Source organism: Callorhinus ursinus, unplaced genomic scaffold, assembly GCF_003265705.2.
Source record: "Callorhinus ursinus isolate GAN/ISIS: 27379988/994484 unplaced genomic scaffold, GSC_fseal_2.0 scaffold12, whole genome shotgun sequence".
NCBI lineage: Eukaryota > Metazoa > Chordata > Mammalia > Carnivora > Otariidae > Callorhinus > Callorhinus ursinus.
In genome coordinates, this window is record NW_027397074.1 from 70943481 (window position 1) to 70964453 (window position 20973).

The following is a 20973-nucleotide window of genomic DNA, read 5'->3' on the forward strand; positions in this document are numbered from 1 at the left end:
ATATATATATATATATATATATATGTTTTTTTCTGAGAGTTAACCCCCACTGCTTATTGACTGATCTTGGCTTTCCTTGCTGATTTGAAATGTCACCTTTACCACATACTAAATTTTTACGTATCAGGATTCTTTTCTGGGTGTTCCATCTTCTTCCACTGATCTAATTAGTACCACGATATTGCAATCATGTGACTTTATAATCATATATTTTCTGTTTGGCTATGCAGGTCCAGAATAGGGCATTTTAAAGTTCCCCAAATCACAGTAGATTGGTAGCAGTTGGCTTTGGTTTTGTTCTAGGAAGGACTCCAAAAGTTGAAAGAGCCACAGAAAGCTCTTTGGGCAAATAAGCCATGAGGGACCAGGGAGCTGAATTCCATCCAGAGTAGATCCTTCAGTCACAGGATCTACTAAGAGTGCTTTAGGAAGCTCCGGATGGAAATCAGATGGTGTTACTGATGGCTCCAGAATCACTAAATCTGGGCAAGACCCAGCAAGTGGACAGGTAAGCTGCCGTATCCAAGGGAGACCTAGAAAGGGTCAATAACCTACCTGTTATTAAAGACAAGTGGCTAGGTGTCGCTCTGGGTGGGGCGGCAGAGATGGTACAGAATATAGATTCTGTTGTGCTGGTAAGCATTTCATGGGGTGTTTGCTGGGCTGGAACATTGTATTTACTTATTTACAAGGCAATGATACATGACTCTCACATCTCCTCTAACAGGTGGGCTGGGATCTTGCAGATTTTCATTTTGCTTTGTCTTGTCACCACCCATGGCCACACCCCAAGGAGGTAGCGATCGCTTTTCTCTTCCCTCCTGGCCCCATGTCCCCTTACTATGCTTGCCAGTATGGCACCTAGCTAGTTCAAGGGCTGGGGACGACACTAGAATGTTAGGGGCACTCCACCTCCCCCCCCACCCCAACAGTCTCTAACACCGTTGGCCATTGGCTGTCAGTTGTTGGCCAGGGAAGGTGAGTCAACACCAGAGAGCCACAGCACCCTAAGCCTCATGGGGCCTCCACTTACTGTTCTGCAGGGATGTAGCCATCCACCAAAGGGCTGCACTCCACACCGGCCACCTTGACGTAGGAGGCGATGTCCCGGAATTCCAGGCCCAGGTTCTCCCCTCGGATGGTGACCTTGGTGCCCCCTTCCCGGGGACCTGTCACTGGGATTATCTGGAGGGAGGAAGCAGTGATTTGGACAGGCACCAAGACAGAGCCATTCCCCACTTGCTGCTGGGGCAAGAAGAGGCGTCTGGCTCTTCCCCACCTCCGTGCGAGTCTCTGAGTTGGACCCACATCCACAAGGGCACCCAGGTCTGGGATTGTCAATGGCAGGAGCCATGTTTGCATGTGGTATTAGGAACAGTGTTCAAATCCTCTCATTCGCCTTCCTATTTTGTGGAAGAGATGAGGGGATGGAACGTGATCCACATTGTTACAGGGTAATTCATAGAAAATCAAGGAATAAAGCCTTTAGGCATTTGCTTGTGTTGTTCCATTCTGAAGGAAAATGAAAAAAAGCCCTCTTAATACCCACGGCCCTCCACACTATGGCAAGCCACCCAGTTTTCAAGATCCTTCTCAGATGTCCCTCCTCCATAACCAGTTGTTCTCTCTCTCCACAGAAATTTCACGCTCCTTTCATGGTAACAATGATTTGTGTCTGATTCCTCCTCATCCTTCGGATCCTGAGTCTCTGAGCGCAAGAATGGTGTCTTACTTCCTGTGGACTTCTCAGTGATGGCACCATATTTATTTCTTGAGTTGTCATTGGGCTGGAAACCACAACTACCCAGCATTTTCCTGGATTTAGAAGGGCATTTGCCACAGCTCCTTTGCCTTCACTGTCTGGCTTGGTTTCTAACGGAGATGGGCTTAATTTAGACTTTACCTTCATATACTGGCCCAAATGACTGGGTTTTCTTTCTCAGATGTCACCATTGGTGTTAAAAAACCCATGATGGAAATGTTGGGAATCAACAGCCACGGGGCCTGCTTTGAGGTAGGTGCTATGTACAGTTCCCACGATCTAACCGCGACATCCCACGGTAGTGACTTTAGTGGCAGAAGATGTTCTATACCAGCCTCTTCTGTCATTCAAAAGACCAGAGGAGGGCACATTTCCCATTCCTGGTGTCTCTCAACACCAGCGCCTGGATCTTGGCCAATGTCCGCGGGATCCCAGCTGAAGGAGCTCAGACAGCCCACCTCTTAAACATTTCCTACCCTCTCTATCCTCAAAGGTCACAGCCTGGAGAAGGGTGGGAGGGGGGAGTAAAAGAAACCAGGCTGGAGGGACAGCTTCCCTGGGGAAGGCTGCTCACTGACAAGTTAAGGTGGTCCCTTCTTCCTACCCATGCATGTTTGTGGGCGAGTGTGCACATGAGGGTGAGGGTTTTCACGTGTGTTCCCGTGGCGGTGGAAAGACACGTCCCTTGGAGACACGGGCCCATTTCTATGTGAGGGAGGTGGGCAGATGTAGGGAGGGCCGGAAGGGGGAGTGCATGTCCTTCCCAAATGCCTGCCCAGCCAGTCCCCAAAGCCCCACTGGCCCCCGGCAGCAGCGGATGCATGATATTCCAGCCTGGGCATGTTGTCCTGAAAAACGAGCTTTATGTCTGGCGCAGTCCTTGGTTCCCCAGCTCCCCGGAGGGCCAATGCCAGTGTGGAGCCAGTAAATAGCCTCCCTCGCAGGGAGATTTGTTTAATTTGCCATCTCCTCCCTGTGATTTTCTTGATCTCAGGCCAAGAAGAAAGCAAGTCCCGCTGTTTGCGGCAGACACACTCTTAGCAATCACGCGTGGCAGCCCCCGGGGGATGGTTCTGTGTTGAGGGCTCTGCAGGGCAGGCCCAGGGCCCTCCTTCCTCAGATACTTCTGTAGGTTAAATGCCTATCTTTTGCCCCCGTTTGAGAGTTGCTGGTGAGATTCCCACGCATGCAGGAGAGTGAAGTAGAGGCTAAGGGAAACTCCCCGTGTCTGGAAAACCAGGGATGTGGAAGATGAAGGGGCTGGAGCGGGGGGCACATACAGAGGGCCACCGCTGAGGGGCCGCCTTGCTGAGGGAGGCCGTGTGCTCACATAGGTCAAGCTCCCTACCTGCTTGTACACATCCCTGGTGTGTGTGCATGGTTGTGAGTAGAGGGGTGAGGGAGTACATCTATGCGTGTCTTGCCTCCGTGGTGAAAGAGAGCACTAGTGGGGCAATGCAGAGACCTGGGACTCAGGACCTGTTTGATTCAGGCTTTGGGGAGAGGACATTAGCATCTCTGAGCACAGCTCTTTATATCTGGGAGAGGAGGCCGCTAACCCTGCCTTTGGCAGGCACTCTAGCTTGAACTGTGTCCTCCCCAAATCCCTCTGCGGGAATCCTAATGCTCAGTACTTCCAAACGTGGCCGGATTTGGAGAAAGGGTCTTTACAGAGGTCATCAAGTTAAGATGAGGTCATTAGGGTGGGTTCTGATCCCACAGGACTGGCATCCTCATATAAAGGGGGAATTTGGACAGAGACACACAGAAAGACGAGGAGATGGGACTCAGGGAGAAGATCATGGGCTGCTGGCCACGAGAGAGGCCGGAGCAGGTCCTCCTGCAGAGCCCTCGGAAGGGCCGGCCCTACCCACACCTGGGTCTTCACTCCCAGCCTCCGGAACTGAGAGACGAGGGATTTCTGTCACCGAAGCCATTTGGTCTGTGGTACGGTGTGGTGACAGCCCTAGGAGCCATATGGCAGTGTTGCTGTGAGGATGGACAAAGTAATGGATATGAAAATATTTTGCAAACTGAAGCACCACGCCCATATTTGCCTCTTATTATAACTGCCACTCTATGCATGGAGAAGAGACTGTGCTCCCTTTCCTCTTTCTGTCTCTGCCCCTCTCTGCTTTGTTATTAAAATCATCATCCGCCATGGCAAAGAGGTGCTGAGTACCTACAATGTGCAAAGCACTGTGCTGAAGGCACAGAGGGTCCCGCCGTTGAGACCTGCACGCCGCTTCTTTGTTTTACCAGGGGAGCACGGTTGTGGGGGAGTCTAAGGGGGTCTTTCTTCTGGGAGTGGGGAGGTTAAGACAGCAAGTGACATAAATAAACCCCAGGAACAGTGATCCCCTTGGCCTAGACATGGAAGGGAACAGCTTTAACAGTGTCAAAAATGGCTGAGGAGGTTGGTGAGATTCCTAGGGGCTCTGCATGGAGCCAGCATTCTGCATGATTTTCTCCTACAGTCCTTGTAACTCCTCTGTGAGATGGAACTTTAGGCCCATTGCACAGGGGAGAAAGCTGAGGCATGAAGGTGGTGATGAATCAGCCCCAGAAAACCCAGCAATTAGCTGGCAGAACTGGGCTTCCAGCCCCGTTCTCTGCATGTTTAGCTCTGCCCTGCCCCTCACTTGTCTTTGCCCTCCGCCTGTGTCCCCGGGCCCTCCTGAACGGTGCTCCAAATCCATTTCTGCCATCTACTGCCATCTGAGTGAGTCCAGGGGTCTCACAGTTTCCACCCTCTCCACCTCCCAAGGGCTGGGCTCTGTGCCCTGAAGCTCCACGCAGCCTCAGCTCATGGCTGACTGTTGTGTGAGGTTGTCCCAGATGAAGCTTAACCGCCTCGTCCCCCAGACTCTTAGAGACAAAGGGAGAGTGGCCAGGACTTGGATTCATGTTTGACATAGCTCATGTGGAGACTCCAACAGGACAGTCGAGCCCCTCTCTGTTTTCCACCTTCCTTGATAAGGGAAGGACCAAGCCCACAGCTTCTGGGGAAGCTAGGCAGGAAAACAAGGATGCCCCCAGCCAGCCCTGGTAATCAGCGTGGTGGCTGTCACCACGGCAACGCCTGGCAGGGACTGGATTGGCCACCCAGAGCGGCCCCGAGGCCCCTGGCTTACCTCTGTGATGCGGGGGTTGGTGCACCTGCTGTTGGCGCCTGACAGCTCCAGCCACTGGCTCTCATGCACGGGGCAGTGCTGCCGCAGGGTACACTGGCCCTGGCCCTGGCACCAGCCACACTGGAAGTCCGGGTCCGCCTTGAGGCACAGCCCACAGCTCTCCCGCATGGCTCCGCACTTATAGAGGTGAACTGTGGACGAAGGGCAAGAGGTCCTTTGGGGTGAGAGGGAGAGCAGGAGCGGATGGGACTGTGGACAAGGAGTGTAGTCCCAGCCTCGGAGGATGAGCCACAAGCGGCCTTGTTCCTTTAGCCATTGTGACACAGAGAAGACCAGAAGAGAACTTCGGGGCCGGGCTGCGAAGCTGGACTGGGAAGCGGGGCTCCCTCCAGCATCGGCAGGGCTCTGTCGGCCCCAGAGCCACTGCCCACGGTGGGCCCACACCTGGGAGGTCTCGGAGCAGTGGAGAGGCGAGGAGAGCAGGCTCAGAGCCGGAGGGAGGGATAGAATCACAGGTGCCCTGGAATGTAGAGCCACTCCTCCCATCTGCCCTGCCTCCCCGCCAGGGCCCAACTTCCTCACCTTTGTTCTGAGCTGGGTTGTCAATGTTGAAATGCCCGTTCCACACAACCGTCAACTCCACCGGCAGATTGTTGATCTCCATCCCTTCATACGAATACTGCAGCAGGTTGGGGGTAGCAACGAAAAAAGCTGGGTCACAGAGATTTCTAGGGAGAGCCGGCTCTTCAGCCTGGGGCTCCCAGGGGTGCTCAGGGCTAAGGACCCGCCATAACTGTACGTGTGTCGAGCGCATGTGTGGGTGCACACCTGGGGAGGCGTGGCTCAGGGAATGGGGTGCAGGCAGGAGGCAGGTGAGGCCTGGATGGGACACCCATTTGGAAAGGAGATTCCCTGAGCAGATGAGAGCAAGCTACTTGTTCTCCTTCCACAGATGCTGGCTCCCACCAGCTGGGCTTTCCCAGTGTCCTCTCTCACTGTCCAGGGGAACCCCGCCATTAGGCCCCCACCAAGGCCCTTGATTCAATTTAGGAACTTTAATTTCTAGGACAAGTTCAGAGGAGGTGGGTGCTTTATCAAAGACCTGGAGAGGCCTGATCAATTCCCAGGCAGGGGACGCAGGTGCCGCACTAGAAAGGGAGGGGCTGCACTCCTCAGGAGCTGAGCAGATGAGAGAGAGATGAGAGCTGGGGAGGGCTTACAGGTGAGGTGGGAAATCCCGAGGACACCCTAGGCCCCAAACCTGGGAATCTGGGTCAAGACTCCAAAGGCCTTTGCTGGCTCAAAGAGGCCAGGCCCCAGCTCTGTGGCGGCCCATGGGGGAGCTGCCTCTAGGCCTGCACAGGGCCCTCGCTGGGTCCTGCTTCCATGCCCTGCTCTCCTCAGCTTCAGTGCCCCACCCAGCTGGGTCTCTGCCTTGGGACTGAGTGCTGGGGGCGGGGGTGGGGGGGTGAAGGAGGGGTAGGTGCCAACCCCCCCGCCCCCTATCTGCCTTCTTATCACAGACACTTCTCAGTCTCCAGAGAAGGGGGGTAGGTGACAGGAACTCTGGGCCTGCCCAGGGCAGCATTTCCAATCCGTACCCGGTGATTTTCTCATTATTCCACCAGATTCTGCCCTCCACAGGGGGTGGATGGAAGAACGGGAATGAGACAGGTTTTCTGTAAAGGAGGGGCTGAGGGCTTGCAATTTGCTAGAGGGGTTCAGTCCAGGAGACCTGGTTTGAAGCGGTATTTGCAGAGCCAAAGGCTCTTTTAACTTAGTTGAACTGTGGAGGGGCTGGGGTGTGGGGAGTGTGACGGACGTTATGGAGGAAGCAGATGGTCCCTCCTCAGAGCTGACCAGCTGCTGGTGCCTCACTAAGGGGAGGGCGGCTACAGAACCTCGGGAATGCACAGCCTGGGGAGGGTCTCTGGGCTGTCCCGGTGCCTCTCCCTCTGGAGCCAATTCCTAGAGATTTCTAGAGGAGATGTCAGTCATCCTCCGCTGAGAAACTGCCCTAAATTCCTGAGTTACAGCACGAACGTGAGCACGCCATGACGTATGTGTATACGCATACGCATCACTGAGGTGGCGCCCAGCCCTCTTCAGCTCTCCCCTAGCACTCCGCAATTTTTCACCAACTCCCTGGAGACATGTGCCTAGGCCAGGGAGCCACGTTCAGGGTTTTCCCCACAGTGATGGTGGTTTGCACTGTACCACGCACCCTCTCATAGAATCTCCCTTGTGACCCATGACACCTGGGCCAGGGCCAAGGTCGGGGCTCAGGCCAATAGAATCAAGCAAAGCTCCCAGCCCTGCAGAAACAACCGTGGGGCCTTTGATGATCGCTTAACTCAGCTGGTGACTCATAAACCTTTTGCCATGTAGAGCAGCAATCAGCTCCCCAGAGACTTCGTTCTTTGCTTCTGGGTCAGATTAGGTCGCTCTAAGCCGTCCTGCGCTTTCTCACAAAACCTTGTCCTCTCTAGGCTGGTGGGTCTCAGGGTGGTCTGGGGGCCCCACTCGTCAGAGTCATTTAGGGGGCCTACATGTAGATCCCAGGGCCTCCGCCTAGACCTGCTGGAACTGGAAGATGGGGATGCATTTCAAACAAACAACTCTAGTGACTCTGGTACTGCAGGGAGTTAGGGCATCTCCACTCCCTGCGAGACGGATGTGCAGGACGGTGTGCGGGAGCAAGAAGTTCATGGGGGAGAGGAGGTAGGGAAGGGGAGAGGGAGAGAACACTTTTCCAGCTCTCCCTCCCATCCCCTCCTCCAGCCAAGCTCCACTTCCTCTCCTTCCCATCTATCTCCCTCTTCCAAGGCCCCAGTGCAGAGAAGGTGCTAAGGGCTGGCTTCAGGCTGTTCTGGCCTCCACTCGAGGAGGGATGCTGGAAGGGGGCAGGGGGCTAAGTCAGGATCCAAGCCTGGCTCCTGCTTCTCAGGCCAGGGTCTGGTCAGGATTCAATGTGGAAGCAGCAGGTGGTAACCAGGGGCCCGTCAGCCAGAGCTCAATAGAACCTCCAGGCCTCTCCCAGGAAGGCGCTGAAGTCCCCCAGAGAGCAAGGCAAGAAATTCTGCATATGCGTGCATGCGTGTGTCCGTGTGCACAAACGAGGTCACACGCAGCTGGCCGGAGAAGAGCTCAGAGCACAAATCCGTATGGTCTGTGTGTCCATACGTGTGTGCACACGCGTACTCGCACACACCGCTGTGAAAGGGTTCTGCAGGGCCCACCTGTGTGCGTGTGAGCCGACAGCGTAAGTCTTGGTTTCCCCATTTGCCAAGCGGGGATTACAAACACTGCACACCTAACAGGACTCGTCGGAGGGTGGGGGATAACCATCATTGCTCCGAGCACAGGGCCTGTCACATGGAATGAGCGCTCAAATATGACTCTGTGTTTTATGTCTCTGTGTATACATTTGGGGATGCTGTCCAAAAATATGTTGGTGTTTCCTGTGTTTATGTTTATGTGAAGTAATAATAGCAGACATTTATTGAGTGTTTATGCACCAGACACTTGGTACATATGGAGACGTGTGCATATGAGAACGCTTATGTGTTCTGGAGTGCATGTGTGTGTTTACACACATTCACTTTTCGAGGAAAATTGAAAATAAAAGACGTCAAGGACCAGAATGTGCTGGGCATTGCTTTATCTTTTTATCGCCCATTCCAGGGATCTTGACTATGAAATATTATAGAAGTCATTAACCCTGGGTCCTCCCCACCACCTCCTCCATCTCTAGGGAGGTCACTCTCATTCCTGGAGGCTCTCTCCCCATGACCTGTGCTCCACAGGGGGAGGGGGCCGACAGCTGGGGAGCCTGGACCCCTGGCTCCCATCCCCCAGGACTCCCCACCTCTGCTGCACTTAGCATTTATATAGCTCTCTGTAGTCAGCGGGCAGTTAATCTGCACAAAACCCAGAGCTGAGGGGAGAGTGTTTCAGGCTCTCAGGGGCCAGGAGGTTAACTGACTCAATCAAGGTCTGGCACGCCACAGCCCAGCTCGGGGCTGACGTTGCTCATTACCTTGGGAAAGCGTGAACCTCCACCTTGGGACAGCAAAGACAAGACCTATACAATTTGAACGTTCTTTCCTCGAACCATTCCCTGTTCTGAGCTCTGAGATATTGTGCTGAAAAATGCTACCATTCAGGTGGACAGATCTGAACAGAGTAAGAAACCTGTGTATGCTCCGTGTCCATCTCCAGGACCCCCGAGGGCTCAGCAAACCCATTGCTGGCCGGGTTCCAGGAAAGCAGGGAGGGGGCCAAGTTACCTCCCCGCCCGTCTCTCCATTCTTGTTTTGCACATGGTAAATTGGGACACCAGGAAAAGATGGGCGGCTGCTGTGGGTCTGGTGGGAGCCCGGCCTGGAGCCGGCTGCCCCCTGTGGTCCACTCGCTTGCCTGATTGCAGGTGACTGGGGGGCGGCTCCAGGCACTATTATTAGCAACACTTGTCATTATCCTGGAGCCTTGGTCTAAAGGAGGCCAAGAATCCCCACAGTTGCTCTTCCCTCCAACCGTTGCCTGTGAGCTGCCCTGTGGTCCTCCCACATCCCCTCCTCCCCCATGGCTCTGGTGATCTGAAATGTGGGCTGGAGGCGACCTGACTGCCCACCCGGCCCGGTGTCACACCCACGAGGAGATTGCCCGTGTCTCTTTTCCTTCTCTGCTCTCCTCTGAGACCTCTTTGTCACCCACTACCATCACAAACGCGGGGTTTCTGTTGGATTTCCCCACCCCACCACCCGATTCCAGAAAGTTCAGGGACTGAAGAAGTGAAACAACAGGAGTCCTCTCTGAGGCGCATCAGACCTTGTTCCCAGGGATTGCGCTCAGGCTGGGTATAAAGTGCTCAGTTGCTATTTTTTGCCCAACCTTTGATGGGGGCTATGTTATGAAACTGGATTCAAGTTCTGAACTGGCTACTTACTTGCTGTGTGACCTGGGGCTGGTCATATGCCCTCTCTGGGCTTCAGAGATCCCCTCTGTCAAGGAGCAAGTATAGACACTCTCTCAGGTCTATTCCCACCCTGACACTATGTTGTCCTCTATAACTGTGGTACTATAACTATGGTAAAGGAGGCTTGCCCCTGATTATGACCCCAAAGTTTCTTAAGGAAGTCACTTGACCACAAGTGGCATCCTGGCCCAGACCAGCATTTCAACTGGGATCCCTGCAAAGAGAGGCTCCTGGGAAATGTCAGAGCTGAGCCCTCCTGGACTGCATGATTCCAGAGGGTCCTGGTAGGTAGAGGGGACTTTTCCTGGAATCTACCCTTTGTGGGGTGTACCTCCTGTCGCCTTCGTTTCTAAGACCTTAAAATGATACAGAAAAAACTTTCCCATCACTTTCCTCACGAGGGTATTAAAATAAAGAAGGCTGAGCTGCTTTGGGAGCAGCGACCTCAGGTCCTGCAAAACAGCCCCTGGCGGGTGGGGGGCATCAGATGCTGGCACAGGTACCCCACAGAGTACCCCGGACGAGGGCACCCACCCACCTGTCAGGGCTCCATTTTGTGCCTTTGTCCCCAGGAGGCCCTGACGCCCCCCCGCCCCCCAGTCAGGACAATTTGACCCCTAGTGGGCTCATTCACAGAGTCCGGCCTCGCTCGGGAGTGCTGAGAACAGTGGGTCCCAAGGCACTGAGTTCTGACCAAGGAGTTTATAGGATGAACTCAGGCTGCTGTATGGGGTGCCCTCATCTATTTAACTGAGCCAGAGGAAGCCCGGGGCCTGTGAGGCCCCGTCTTGTAGTGTCTGGGGAAACAAGGGCTTAATCATCAGAGGCCACAGACTGTCCTCCTTCCTGACACCTTTGGGACCAGATTCCCTGGGACAGAGTCTCTGACAAAACAGACTTCTTTCTGGGGCCTAAACCCATATCTGCCCTCCACTGACTCACATGTGGGGCTCAGGCTTTTTCTTCCCACAGGAACTCGCTTACTTATTTGGGGGAGAAGCACTTGAGCCAAACCCTTGGGGCTGGTCTGGTTGGCCTCAGGATTTATGAGAAAACAGGAGGTGTTTAATAGCCTATTTGCTTGCAGGTTTAACCTGGAATGCTGCAGAAATCTGCCAAACAGCCTGGCCGCCAGGACAGGAGGGAGCTGTGGAGACACATCTGGGGTTTCTGAGGTTGGGCCCTCAATTGTCCGTTTGGTCCCTGCAATACTGAGTGACCTCGGGCAAGCGTGCGGGCCTCTCTGAGCTCCATTTACCCCTAGATTTTTTCCTGCAGGGAGAGTGCGGTGCCCATGAACTGCTTTGTCCAGGACTCTCCTGGTCCTATAGCACATGCCCAAATACAGTCACCATATATGAGTACCTAGCAGGAAGGGTGAATGGGAGGCAGGGTGACAGAGGAGGACACCCTGAGTCCAGATCCAGCCCTGCCCCCCGACTAGCTGCGTGAGCTTAGACATGTCGCTTTATTCTGACCCTGAGGTGCATGGAGCTTCGGCCCCTTCTCAGGTCTGCCTATATATTTCATTTTGTCTTTATTACATTTTATTCTTAAAAGAAGGTCCCCCAAATCATATAGGTCCCAGCCCCACAAACCTAGACCTGCCCCTGCTTCTGGGCATCCAGTTCCTCATTTGTACAGTGAGGAAGCATATTAAGGTTTCCTACAGCTTGAAAATGTTATGAGTCTAAAAGCCTAATGTTTGTCTTTGAGCATCAGGGTACAGAGGAGCAGGCCAGAAAGAGAATGAGAGAGAGCAGAGCAGTGGCTGGGAAGACCACGAGGTCAGGAGGGGGGCAGCCAGATGGGAAAGGTGATACATAGCTGGGGCACGTGGTGTGGTACCCAGGAATTAGGCGATAGCCATCGGCAGCGGCCGGGCGGGGGGGACGCGGCGGGGAGCCGCTGGCCCGTCAGTGGTCGGGCATGGACCTAACGTGGATCTTCTAAACATTGGGCAGGTGTGTGCTGATCTGAGCAGCACCCTTCTGGCTAGCTCCATCCTGTTCCACCACTCTCTTTGCAGGGGTCTGGTCTGTCTCGGAAGCCTCTGTGCTGGGAGACGGTCTCTGTGCAGGTCCAAAGGCAGCAGTGGGCCTTTGGGGCCTCAAACGAGGTACTCAGGTCAGCCCTGCAAGGAAGGCAGGGCCCAGGGACTCCAGAGCTCATCTCAGGAAGGAGGATGGACATGGATGTTCCTGGAGCCTAGCACACCCTGCAAATACCTCTGCCCACAAATGGTGCTCAGCAGCCCCATGGCAGGTCCCCAAGCCCCTGCCACTGCAGCCCCTGCCCTTGGGCAGACATTTGGTGACCTCAGAGCCCAGCACTCTGCTGGGACGTACATCCGAGGCTGCGCCAGGCAAGCAGGGCTAGAGGGAGCCGTTCGGCAGGGGGCTAGACTGTTCTGTGCTTGTTTGGGGAAATCCCACAGAGCCGAGCTGACTTGGCTCTAGAGAGGAACGAGGAAGGGGTGGAGGCGGGGGGCACTCACAGAGGTGTTCTGGCATTGCACGCTGGAGCTGTTGAAGCGCAGGGCGGGCACCCTCTGCTCCGTGCCCTGGATGCTGAGAATGCATTCGTACCCGCGCTGCCCGGACTGCGGCTGGGGGAGGTTCTTGGCCTTCAGGGTGATGGGCTTGATCACCTCCACGGGTACCAGGATCTTGTCCACTCGCAGCAGCTGGGGGCAGTCCTAGAAGAAACAGCACAGCTCGGGCTGGGGAGCGGGAAGCCAAAGCTTCTCCAGACACAGCCCAGAGGTCTGCCCTGCTCCACCTTCCTGCGGACACAGCCACAGAAGGTTCTAGACACTGCTGCCCATCCCCCCATCCCCAGCCTCTATGTGGGAGAGAATGAGTCTGAGAAATCCCAGATCCCACAGTCACCATCTGGGGGCCACTTCTCACTGCCCACCCTCTGCAGTTTCCATTTTAATGCCCTCCAGACTCTGACACTCTTGGTTGCCTCTTCCCAGCCCCCCTCCCACCCTAGCGGAGACAGACTGCTGCTAGATGTCCCATGTCCCACCTTGGGGCTGATGACCCCTGTGCGTCAGTCCTAGGCTGCCAAGAGTTGGGACAGAGAGACCAACCAGAGCAGCTCTGCAGTGAGCCCTGGGCCCCAGCTCTGGAAAGTGGGTCTGGACCACCGCAGGAGGGCGCAGCAGGGTCTTCCATATGTGGCTGAGTTGGGTAATGGGGAATGTTCTGGAATGAGCTCCAGAGACCTTTAAAAATCGAGAAGCTTCTGACTGCCCTCTGTGGCACTTGACCCCATGGAAATGCCCCTCAGAGCAGATACACAGGGAGCACCTCTTGGATGCTAGCAATGAGCACCCTCATCCCTCAGGCTGAGTGGGGCCCAGAGAGCCTTGGGCGATGGACGAAATGACTGGGCCCTTTTCCCCTGAGGTAGTCAGCTCTGTCCCAGGAGGGCTGGGGGAAAAATGGGGTCAAATACAGAGTGTGGGTGCTCTGTCCTCTGTCCAGAGGTGGGAGGTGGCATGTAGCTGGATTCTGAGGACTTGGGTGGAAGAGAGTCAGTAATGCCAGGCCCGATGGGCATGGGCAGGAGTGAGGCCTTCTGCAGACGCAAGCAGGACGTGGACCCCCCATGTCAGGCAGGTCCCAGCATCCCCCAGATGACTCCCATTATGACACTGGGTCATGCTGAGCCAGGTGGTTTCTGGGCAGGCTGGTCATCAAAAGCCTGGTACACCCAACCTTTTAAGGATGCTGCTCTCAGCAGAGCCTTCTGGCCTGTAACCCCAGCCCTCCTGCCCAGCTGAGTAAGGCAGAAAGGACCTGCCGGGGAACGGCCGACTGGAGGGGTCTCAGGCAATCAGGCAGCTGACAGCTGTCCCTCCTGGGTCTGAAGGCAAAGCATGCCCCTTCTGCCACTGAAAGTTGGGAGGGCGAAGACTCGCATTCTAGTGCCTGCTGAGCTTCTGACAAGCTATGGAACCTGAGAACATCACACCCCTACTTGGAGACCCAACTTCCTTATCCGCCCAAGGACCCCATTCAGCTCTTCCCCGTCCTGGTTCTGTGATTTGGGGTGGTCTCGCCTCTGTCCTTCCTCATTACCCTGGAGCCTTACCACAGGGGAGCGGGTGCTCCAGGCCCATCAAACTAACCCTCTCTCTCCTTCAGGCTGCCCGTACCTTTATTCTGCAAAGCAGCTAGCCGAGGTCTGGCAGACCTGGCAATCTCACTTCTGGATATATATACCCCAAGAAATTGAAAGCGGAGACTAGAACTTGTTCGCTCATATTCATAGCAACATTATTCACCACACCAAAAGGTGGAAGGCACCCAAGTGTCCATTGGTGGACGAATGGATGAACAATGCGTGATACATACTGAAAATGGAATATGATTCCATCTTAAAAGGAAGGAAATCTTAACACACATTACAGTGTGTCTGAATATTGAAAACATCATACTAAGTGGAATAAGCCAGGCACAAGAGGACAATGATCACATGATTCCACTCATATGAAGCACCTAGAATAATCAACTTTATAGAGACAGAACGGTGGTTGCTGGGGGAGGGGAAATGGGGAGTCAGTGTTTCACGGGGATAGGGTTTTGGTTGGGGGAGACGACAAAGTTCTGGAGACGGATGGTGGTGATGGTTGCACAACAGTATGAATGTACTTAATGCCACGGATCTGCACTTAAAACTGGTGAAGATGGTAAGTTTTATGTGTGTATTTTTCTACAATTAAAAATAAATGAAAACACAGAAGAGCGCAGCAGGAGGGGAGAAGGGGCAGAGCACTGAGCCTGGCACATGGTCCTGAGACTCCAAAGCGCATGGGTCTCCAGGGACTCGGGGTCCCATACGGAGAGAGTTTTAGCAGTTCCATCCTGTGCTCCCGCCTCGGCTGCCACCTCAGCACCCCGCCCCCCTCTCCAGCAAGATGAGAGTGCAGGACACAGAGAAGACAAGAATGATTTAGTGAATAGGAGGATGCTCAGGACTGGAGCAGGAGGTGTGTGATGTTGGAGAATCAAGAGAGGAGATCTATGAAAAGCAGGGAGTTTCGAGCCAGAAGGTGCTGACTGCACTCTTCCCTTTTCCTGAGGCCCTGGGCAGCTCTCCTCTTCCTAAAGCATGCACAAGCCTGACCTCCCCTCCTGCTCCATCCACACTGGCATCATCGGGGAGCTGGGTCTATGGTTGCATTTGGAGTAAGAGGAGTTCTGGATCTCTCGCTCCCATCTCCTAGAGCAAAATGTTACTACTGTCCACGAACAACACTCAGGAAGTGTCTGGCATCTGGGAGCCCTCTGGACCAACCTAATGGATCCCTTCTACTTTGCAAAGGAGAAATTGAGGCAGGGAGCGGAAACATGGCTCAGTATCAGCAGACGTGTTGGCAGCTGAAGAAGCTGACCGCCAGCACACCCTCTTCCCTCCCCTTAACAAAGGAGGCAAGTTCCTCCTAGTGGGCCAGGACCACCTCAGGAGGAAGCGGTGGGTCTGGAAGGATCTCCCCGTGCCCAGCGGGACTTCGGAGCTGCTATCCCCTCCTGTGAGGGCTGGGAACTTGCCTGGGGCTGGGCTGCTTCTAGTCCAGGATGTGGGCAGACGCATAAGCCTCTCTTCCCCTGTAAGATTCTCACTGAGGCTTGGCGCGTGTTCTTTAATGAGTCCTGATTGCCAGTGGCCCCATAAAAACCTAGTTTGCATATAAAAAGGTTGGCAGGTCTGAGAGTAAGTTCATTAATAATAATTGGAGAGGCCCAGGGCTGGGCCAGGTCCGTTTTCCTCTGGTGGCACTGAGGATTGACCCCAGTGTCCCTCCTAATTGAAATGTAAAATGGCAATTTTTCCCTAGGCAGCAAGGCATGAAGGGACCATGGCCACCACATTGCCCCCTCCTCCCACCCCAGCTCCTCAGATCCGGACCTGCGTCACACGGAGATTCCAGGTATAAAACCACCTCTGCGGCTAAGGCTCCTGGGAAGCTGCAGAGAAACCCTCCTGTTTCTCTCTGACTTGGGTCCCAAGCACCTCCACCAAGGCCTAGGGCTCAGACAATCACCTCTGAGAGTCCTTCACTAAACTGGCTGGGGAGTCACTAGACACTGAAGGCAAGCCTATCTTCCTCCTGCTCATTTCAGAGCCTTGAAAGGGCTCTAATTAATTGTTGCTTTGCTTAATGCTTAGTGGAGAATAAAAACTCCTCCTCCAAAGGGCTTTTGCGGGGAGGGTGTCCCCATGAACTACCACATATAAAGCATCTGACCCAGACAGAACAAGCATCCAACAGATGTTTGTCTCCTCCTCATCTCCCGCTGCCCGGTTCAGGCCACACCTTATCCCTCATGTACTCCCTTTTCCTACATCGCTTCCGAAGGACCCATCTCCCCTGCTCCCGCCTCTGTGCGCTTTCCCACAAACACCCCCTCAGCTCCCACTGTCCAGCTTTTCCCACCCCTTCTAGGCTGCAGAACCTGATGATTTCAACAGCTCCAAGTGCCCCAAACACAGGGGGACAGGGACAGAGGCCCCGGGTCTGTCTACTGCTCTTCTAACAGCCGTCCCCTCTTCTGGAAGGTGACATCCTGCAGCAGCATGTTCTCTGTGCTCTGAGACAGGACTTCTGCCAGCCAACCACGTGGCTTTGGGAAGTCCTCCAAACTGTCTGGGTCTCCTTGGCCACAGAATGAAGAGGCTGGTTTGGATTCAATGAATTTTATGGTCCTGGTTCTATTATTAACCCAATAGATGACCTGGGACACACCATTATATAGCCTTTCTAAAGCTCAGTTTTCTCATCTCTAGAATGGGATAACAGTGTCTGCTCAACCAACTCTGGGTGTAGTATTCAAAGGTGGATCAGCTGCATGAACACTGGAGGGGGCTGGTTGGCAGAGGGGCCTTCTGGAAGGGGCCATTTACCTCCCAGTAGGGAAGTATTTTAATATTTTAATAACTGGCACATTCGAACATAGTACAGTCTTACAGGCGGTATGGCTCTGGTAGGCAGTGAGTGATGCTGTCATGATTCTAGTTAACACGGCCCAGGGCCTCAGGGACTCCATCCAGCGCGCATTCTACCACCTCCATTACCTCCCCCGTGCTTTCCCATTTGCTATCTTGTTTCATAGCCCAGTATGTATAATTGCCCCACGTTCATGATAAAGGAACTAAGGACACCGGTTACCTCATTCAGTTCCCACCATGATGAATAAAATATTTTCACCTGATCGTCTTCCTGACTTTCGTTCCCAGATGATGATCTAGCCCCCCTACAGAATTTCCTCAGAAACGTAACACTCTTCTCTCTTTCAAGGAAGAGATTTCTCTGAGCTACCGTAAGAGAGAGGGCCAGCTCCTGGAGGTGGAAAGCACCCGCATTTAACAAGATTCTGTGGAGACAAATGAACGCGTACGTTCGGAACCAGATTCCCCTGGAGGCTGTTTTGCCTGTGGCTACACTTGGCCGTTGTTAAGAACTGCGGGTGGAGAGGAACAGTGGTTTGACGGGCAAGGAAATCTTGGACGTCTTGGCTTTCAGGCAGTGGCTCCAGGGGGCTCCAGGTCAACTGTCCAGCCCCATGCACATTTTTGGGTTTCACTGAAATGCACCCAGAAGTAAAGATAGCACTGCTAATTGCAGGGAGCAGGAACATCAAACCCAAATGTGAAAGCAAAAAGAGGCCTTTCCAGCCACCGTGTCCCGCATGTCAGTGGCTGCTTTGTACAGAGGTTTCACTGCATATTTAAATAACTGAACAAGGACATTAAGCATGCTGAGGAGCTGAGAGAGAAAACACTGCCCTTAGGGCTGGTGCTGCCTGGGGAGGGGGGTGGTAGGCCTGGGGATTTACAGCCCCGGGTGTGTGTACAAGATGAGGGCTCTAATTCTCCCGGTTGTTACGGCAAGATGGGGGAACTGTGAAGCTCTGGGGGAGTGCGGGGCCAGCTAAGGAATAAGTGATTTGCAGGGTACGGCTCGCCACTAATGTCACCTCGGTCCCCATCAATTCCAAAGAAGCCAGCCCTGGCCCTAACCAACCCCCCCCAAATTTACACTCACCTTCTCAGATGCATGGTGCCCAATACAAAAATGTAACACACCATATATTTTCTTGCTGTTCCCCAAGTTTATAATGCCATTAGTGTGATCTACGATGGGCTGGTTTATGAGAGAGCAAAGTAATAATACAGAAAGGAAATACCCATAACCTCAAGGGGGGGAGGGTGGGGCAGACGAGATTGATGGGAAGTGCAATTGTCTGGAGACACGGCAGCCCAGGAATGGGGTACCTGGAGTGGGGGCGGCGTGTGGGTTGGAAGCAAGTTCTTTAGCTGGCGTTGGCTTTGTTTTCTCAAAGGAGGGTGAAGGGCATGGCTAGGGTGGTTGGGTTCCCTTGCGTTGGGCCCCAGGAAGGGCTCTTCTTGTCAGAATCACTGACAAGGTAACTGACCCAATTTCCCTCCAGAGTCCAGTGGGGGTGGGGTGGGGTGGGGGGGTAAACGCCCTTGGCCTGCCCTGTCTCAGGATATAGGGCTTACTTCAGTCCAGGGGCTAGCCCCCGCCCCCCCCAGCTCTTCATTCCAGGAGAGGACTGACAATGGGGGCTGGCAGATGTTATCATGCCCATGTTGTCTACAGATGCATGTCCGGGGTGTGAGGGTGGTAGGAAATGTGAGAAGAACCTTTCTAGCACTGCTTGGGAAATCAGGCAGAATTCATTTTGCCTCTTCTGATCTTACACCTGCTCTCTGGAGTAAACGCAGTTTGAATTTCCAGAAGAGAGGGCCTGCAGGAGCTCTCTCTGAGCCTGTGCACCGTGGGCCTTCCTAGCAAAGCCCATCTGGTCTGATGCCTAGGGAAGAGCTTCAGCAGCTGACTTTGCTTTTCAGTTTAGATGAGAGATAATAGTAAAATAGTCTATGAAGCCTAAATTCTTGTCAGCGGATTTGCTTTTCCATGGAAAAGCGCCTTTGTTCCCTATGGATCACCGTTATTATGTGTGTGGGCCGGATGGGGGGTCAGGTCACCCTGAACCCGGAGATTCCAAAGCCACTCAGGGACTGGAGGCCCTTCCCGCCTGGGCCCCCCGTTAACAGCTGCCCCTGGGAAAGGCCATTCCATTGGGAAGAAAGGAGTCTCTCCTGACTCTGGAAGAACGGGGCTGAGTGCAGCAAGACTCACCCCTTCCTCTCTCTTTTCTTTTTGGTACCCAGGATCTGGCAGCCGATCTAAAGACCCAGCCTTGTGATCGCAATGTCATCATTAGTTGAAACAAAATCATTCCCTGTAACTGGAATATAGTTACTATAAACAACATATGTTTATTGGGCATTCTATTTCTAAGAATTGTAATTGTGCTAGAATACTTGCCATTAATATAGTAACAACATTGATCGACCAGTTCTCTGTTCCAGACCAATAACTTCACCTGAATGTACTCTTTGTTCAGGGGGAGGGGGGAAGATGTAATTCAACATCTCTGGTGATAGTCAACAAAGCCAGTGTTGAAATGGAAGACGCAGGGATGAAAGCCTTCCTGGGGATACAAGATGGCACTGGGGCAATGAAGAGCCACCTGGCAGTCTCTCTCTTGACTGACAAAAGGACCCTGTCCGCGTCCCCACACTCAGATGTCGAAAGGAAATGGAAGCCTGGGGACTTCCAGAAGAATCTCTGGGCCCGTCTCCCTCTTTCATCCATGGGGATTGGTCTGGGCCTGGATGTCCAGGGGAGCCACAGGTCCTGAGGCCGAGTGGCAGTCACCCTGGTAGATGGGACAGGGAGACCGTAGCCTGGACTTGAGCACTCACCCTCTGAGACCACTTCTTGGGCGTGGACCGCTCTTTGGTGCCTTCTAGCTTCTTTCCACTTACAATTAAAGAACTTTAGAGATTATGTAGACCAACGGCCCCGTTTTACTCATCTCTAAATGCAGACTACAGATGTCTTATGCACCTTGGAACCTCTCGCAATGCCCTGCATAAGGGAAACGCTCAGGAACTGGGTAATGTAGGATGAAAGGTGACCCGTAGCAAAGCTTTGGGTACCATGCTGTGAATAAGCTCTTCCCCTGGCAGGGGGAGGGAACTCTTCTGTCCAGGGTCTTCTATGAAATCACCTTTCAAATGTCTAGTTTTGTTTGTTTACGCCTTATTCCTGCTACTCTCTCTTCCCAGAAACAAAAAATATAGAAAACAAAATAACAACATGAAAAAAAGTCACCTTATTTCCATTAGCAGCCAGAGGTTTCTTTTTAGGCTCTGAGCACAATGACCTCCTTCCATGACCCCAAATGGCTGGATCAGTCGAGAGTCCACAAATATTTATTACTTCTTTTCCCTTTGGTACACTCCCCAGGAAAATGCCACTACAATGATCATCATGAAGTGGTCAACTCTGGGTTCTCCTCCATACTATACTCAAAATGGCCCCAGTATTGAGTTGGGTAGAAGGCAGCCTCCAAACAGACCAGAAACACAACCTCCAGAGCTTCCTTTTCTTAGAATAAATAAACATCCAGGAAAAAGAGGAGCAAAGGTGACTTCAATCCAGTGATGCAATGAGGGAAGCATGGTGATTCCAAGTTCCTTGGGAGCCTCTTGCTGTAATGGCCTGCCAGGCTCACCATGACGCAGCTTGGGTGAAGTGTAAGATGCCTGAGTGTGGCCCTGGTAGGTTAGTTCATCACCACCTTCCATTGGCCAGACTTCTCTTCCTCCAGGCCTCTTCCTTTCTTGGGAGCCCCAGCATCAGACCCCGGGAGGTGTTGTGCCTCACCGGCAGCCTTTGTAGGTGGGCCGTTGTGCCTGGCTGGCAACCCGGGCTCTCTAAGACATCGTCCTTCTACAGGGATCCCTGCACTGCACTGGGAAACATGGTGGGCTCTTGTTTTAGTCTCTCCTAGTTCTTTTTAACTCCTTCTGAGTGGCAGATGCAAGCTTCTTTTATGCATTTAAAAGAAAGAAACTTGGGACAAGAGGAGCAAACAAGAAAGAAAAAGCAGGAATTTGAAAACCTCCTTCAAGGTAATTAAATGATTAGGGGCCTTTGAAATCCACCAGATAGCTCAACTGTTTCTGCTTTCATCTAGTTTATCCTT

The 20973-nt window shown here is 53.3% G+C and overlaps 1 protein-coding gene across 4 annotated transcripts in view; it reads right to left on the reverse strand.

The window, feature by feature from the left end:
* Positions 1–20973, reverse strand: part of PLXNA4 (plexin A4) — a 573332-nt gene that overhangs the window by 68032 nt on the left and 484327 nt on the right. For all 4 annotated transcript variants that reach the window (XM_073899215.1, XM_073899214.1, XM_025854986.2 and 1 more), the window contains 4 exons: positions 12372–12572; positions 5479–5575; positions 4897–5087; positions 1034–1185 (listed from right to left, as the gene is read on the reverse strand). In XM_073899215.1, coding sequence (XP_073755316.1) covers positions 1034–1185; positions 4897–5087; positions 5479–5575; positions 12372–12572 — 641 coding nt within the window. The remainder of the gene's footprint in view (positions 1–1033; positions 1186–4896; positions 5088–5478; positions 5576–12371; positions 12573–20973) is intronic.